Source organism: Diadema setosum, chromosome 11, assembly GCF_964275005.1.
Source record: "Diadema setosum chromosome 11, eeDiaSeto1, whole genome shotgun sequence".
Taxonomy (NCBI): Eukaryota; Metazoa; Echinodermata; class Echinoidea; order Diadematoida; family Diadematidae; genus Diadema; species Diadema setosum.
Genome location: NC_092695.1, coordinates 4,480,950 through 4,486,138, shown reverse-complemented (window position 1 = coordinate 4,486,138; position 5,189 = coordinate 4,480,950). Strand labels below are relative to the sequence as shown.

Here is a 5,189-nt window from a genome sequence, read left to right as displayed (position 1 = left end):
CTAACCAATTATCATTATTATTATTTATTCGGCTTTCAATCACAAATACATTTTTCGAAATCAGGAAATTGAACATTGGAGTGGTAAGGGGGCACCAGGTTGGGTAGCCCGGGTCTGGAAAGAGCCAACTAAATGACTTAGGCCCTCAGGCCATCCTCCCCAACCCACCTGGTGCACTCAAAACAGTCAGTTTACAATATACAAAATACAAATTTCACACAGGCATACATAAAAAACAAAAACAAAACAACTGTTTCTTTGTAAGTGTCAATTTGAGATATGTGAACCTACCAATCTTTCTTATTCCATTCAGATATCAGAGGTCATTTTCTAAATAAAAAACTAAGAAAAAAATTACTACCGACATCAAAACCTATACTGCGTGTAAAAATGCATACAGTTTATGAACAATGTAAGAATTTGAAATTTCCATGTAAACTATATTCCCTTACAACATTTCATTTTAACTTCGTTATATTTGGCTAGATAACAAAACAGAACTGCGAGGGAGAGAGAGAGAGAGAGAAAGAGCGAAAGATAGAGAGAAAAATAATAAATTCATAGATAACTAAAACTATCTCTCAACGTGAGTAACACCCCTACCCAACACCCATGGAGACAGCTCAACCAGTAATGATCATCTGCATGTTTTCTATTGGAGAAAAAAAAAAAGAATACCATGGCAATGTACCGCTCAACATTAGACAGAATGTACACTCTACTCACTGATAAAACATGTAGTCACGTGTGCCATGTATTATCTCAATTCAAGTGCACATAACCCGAGTAAGGTTTTGGAATAAACAATGATTTTCATTAAGGAATGTTGTTACCCTGGCAACACAATGTTTGACATGAAGATGAAAAATATGGGGGAAAATGAAATTTGCACAACTACACAATATATTTCATAGCTGTCACATGTGCCAAAATTTAAATGAAATTGCTCAAATGCTGAGGGAGTTAAATAAATTCACAATAACATTATGATTTTCATTCAAAATATGCTGTTAACGTGGATACACATTTTGTAACAATGACGAAAGATCAATTTTGTACAGGCAAATAGTATAGTCACGATGTGGTAACATGGGCCATATTTGATACCTTACAAACAAACAAAAAATACATACTTTAGATATACAAATATTATAATCTAATCAAAGGAAGAGACATGTGATTTCAGTCTTTGTTGCCAGTTTGGAAAGTTCACAAGCACAAAATCTGTGCGCAAGTCCGTGGGCAGCTGATCCCATAAAATGGGAAAAAGGTGCATGGCTGTCTTTGAAAGTCTTTGTGTGCGAGCTTTCAGATGCTGGAAACGTACATCATATGGGCGTCGAGTAACAACTTTGATAGTAGACACGATGTCGTCACACAATATGAGACGATGCAAGGCTTTGGCGATGAAGCTCAGTAGGAGGTATGTGCGGCGGGACTCCAATGTGGACCAGTTCAAGGTACGTAGACGCTCAGGGTAAGGCATTTGTTGTCTACGCTGCTTCAGAATCATTCGGGTTGCACGGCGCTGGACGCCCTCAAGTCGGTCACACAAGTTCCGATTGTAGGGCATCCATGCAGGTAAGCCATACTCCAAGATTGGCAGAACGAGCGATTTGTACAGGGTAAAACTGGCTGATGATGTAAGGCCGGAAGACATGGAATTAATCAGGCCCAACAATCTATTGGCGCGAGAAATTATGCAATTAACATGGCTTTCCCACGACAACCTATGATTGATCACCACACCAAGATATTTAACTTCAGAAGCAACATCGATTGGAACTCCCTGTATGAAATACGAAGGTAAGGCAACATTCGTTTTCCTTGCTCCAGCGATTCGCATGACTTTTGTTTTCTTGACATTGATTTCCATACGGTTGCGGGTACACCAGCATGACACGTCGTTCAGGTCAAGTTGCAGATCCTCGACATCCCTGGCAGATTGAATTGGTCGATATAACACCGTATCATCGGCGAAGAGGGCAACTTTTGATGAAGCAATGACAGGAAGATCATTAATGAACATGTTGAAAAACAGGGGCCCAATAACACTTCCTTGGGGGATCCCGGACGGTACAGGAGACCAGTCAGAGTGGACACCTCTATACAAAACTCGCAGCTCACGTCCGCAGAGGAAATCTTTTGCCCAGTGCCAGAGCTTTACGGTGATATTGTACTGAGTGGAGAGCTTATGTAAGAGAATATCGTGAGGCATTTTGTAAAAAGCACGGGAAAAATCGAGAAACAGAACATCTACCGGTGAGGCATGTGGGCCCTCCAAAGAGTGAAGCCAGTCGTTCGTCAAGTGCAGTAATGGGTAACACACGATTTCCCCCTCCTGAATCCGTGTTGGACAGTTGTAATCGGACAGTTTAAAGCGAGATGGTCCTCTATAGCTCTGGCCACCAAGGACTCCATGATCTTACTAGCTATTGAGGTAAGAGCAACCGGTCGATACTTGGACGGGTCAGATTTGTTGCCTGTCTTAAACACTGGTATGATATTTGATCGCTTCCAGGATGTTGGAACAGAACCAGTCGAAAGAGAAATGGAGAAAATCCGCTGCAAAATATGAGCTGATACTGGAGCTGTTTCCTTGAGTAGGACTGGCGAGAGCCTATCAGGCCCTGGAACTTTTTTTGGCTTTGAGAGTGAGCAGTTTCCGGTAGACATCCGCTACAGAAATGTCAAGTGATTCCATGGAACTTATGGGAAACTGGCACTTTGGAGGTTCAGCGGGTACCTCTTGGCCTCCAGTAAAGTATCTTTGAAAAGTGGCAAGATACCCATTTGCAATATCAGCTGGGTTCCTGATCACATGGTCGTCAACTACAAGAACCGGAGGAGGAGAGTGTCTTTTCCTTTCCCTGACAAATGCAAAGAACCGTTTACGGTTGTCAGGGAGAGAGAACATATTGTTGACGTAGTGCCAATATGGCGCTCTGGTGTGGTATTTCACCTGGTTGCGAATTGCACGAAACGCAGACCAGTCACTCGAGAGCTCAGTCCTCCTAGCTCTTCTGAACAGCTTGCGTTTCCTGTTGATCATATGTTTGATCTCTCTAGTAATCCAAGGTCTGAATCTGGTAGAGCGTTTCTTGGTTCTGGGAATTGCATCCCTAACAGCGGCGTCGAAGATGTCTAAAAATCCTTCCCAGGATGCATTGGCGTCATCAGGGTCCAGATATAGACTCCATGGGACGAGCTGCAGTAGGCGATTTAGATGAGAAAAGTCCCCTTTGTTGAAAAGCATGAACTCACGAATTACAGGATTAGTCGAAAACATCTTTGTAGACTTTATTTCAAAGAAGACACCATGATGGTCACTCGGAACCGGATTTGGACATACATCTGCATGCAGAAAGACATCAGGGCGTTTGGTAAAGAGATGATCAATCAACGATCCAGACATAGGATCGTCGCGTGAAGGCCGAGTAATAGAACTAACGAGTTGAGAAGCATCCAATGTGTTAAGTATGGACAGCAGACGAGTGGAATCAGGTGAGTGTCGATTCAGCAAATCCACATTAAGGTCACCAACAAGTAGGATACCTGAGAAATCTGACGATACTCTTTGGACATTGTCAATGCATTCTTGCAAAGCTTCCCATGTATCAGCTGCTGCATTTGGTGGACGATACATGGACACCAAGAGCCACTTTGAGTTACCAATGACAATCTCGACACAGGTCATTTCGAGGTTTGGGTGTTCCAACATGTTCAGGCGACGTGGACAGAGTGTTGCATGAACAGCCGTGAGAACACCACCTCCACCTTTGCCGTGCATAACTAGGACGTCTTCCCTGTCCCTTCGAAAGATCACGTAGTTGTCAGGAAAACCTAGTTCAATTGTATCGCATGTGTTGTTGAGCCAACTTTCGCAAACAGACAATATATCAACCGGGTTTGTAGCCATATGAGCTAGCAGATCTGGCATTTTGTGTCGAACAGAGCGGGCATTGAACAGCAGACCAGAGATTGTTTTCCTTTTCGCACCATGGTCTTTGTCAGGACCTGGGTTGGTCTCAATATCCCCAGACTGGGCGGAGAAAGACTGAAAGGCGGAGAAGTAGCACCATGAATCTTTTGAAGTGCAGTTGTATTCAGTGTAAACTTGAAGAAGTTCTAGCTGAAAGGTAGATGAAGAGTTAGTGTAGTAGTGTATTCTTGAGCCTAAATACCTGGTACGGCGGAACAGTGTAGCATGTGTGTAACATGATGAAGACATCGCTAGGACTTTCAATCTTCGTCTTCTACAATCTTCCCAAAATTACTGTTTACAATATACAACTAAACTAATTTACATACACCTCCGACTCTTGGTCTGTTAAAGAACATAAAACTAGCTACGTCACTGTTACCAGGCAGAACTCACGTACTGTAAGAATATTGCGGTGATACGTCCCTACTCATAAGGTCACCACCGACGCTATCACGGACTAATCTCATTAACAAGCACAATATAAACGTGATTCCGAGTTGCAATGATCAAGACAAGGAATCTAGGAAATGTTACAAAATACTTATTTCCATTATAAATACTGGTCAGACGTGATTCCGAGTTGCAATGAACGAAGCAAGGAGTCTAGGACATGTTACATCATGCTCAAAATGCTCCTGCTTCTAAAGGGGCTTGTGCCGAAAGGGTAGGTTGGGTGGTGGCGCGTCGCGTTATTAAATGGGAACACCACCCTTCGTCCAAAGCCCCCCCCCCCTGGTTTTGCCGAAAGGGTGCGTTGGGAGCGTTGGGTCACGTCGCGTTGACTGGAACCCTACCCTTCGTCCAAAGCCCCCCCCCCCCCTGGTTTTGCCGAAAGGGTGCGTTGGTACTTTTTATCATGTAATATTGAAAGACGAGTTTTGAATTTATATTTAACCTTGAAACAACCACTTCTAAGAGGCTGTCGTCCGGATCTAATATTTAGTTCGTCCAATGTTCATTTGGTCCAATATCCATTTGGTCTAATATCCGTTTCTGTTTTACATTACAGGGCATGGATCATGTGGATAAACAGTGGCTTATCTATAGTCCAGCTGCTGGGCGTGCTGGCCTGGCACCATGGGGGAGGGGCGAGGGACCCTAAACTTTACCCTAATCTTATTTCGTGTGTATGAACATATTTTTTTTTCTCCCTCAATGAAGGGTCAGAGGGTAGTCCGTAGTCGTAGACAAAGCCCCCCCCCCA

General features: G+C 43.3%; 1 protein-coding gene across 1 annotated transcript; it reads right to left on the bottom strand.

The window, feature by feature from the left end:
* Positions 1-2,623: 2,623 nt before the first annotated feature.
* Positions 2,624-4,231, bottom strand: LOC140234960 (uncharacterized). The gene has a single exon (XM_072314998.1). It carries the CDS (start codon positions 4,229-4,231, stop codon positions 2,624-2,626), a length of 1,608 nt encoding a protein of 535 aa, XP_072171099.1.
* Positions 4,232-5,189: the final 958 nt, after the last annotated feature.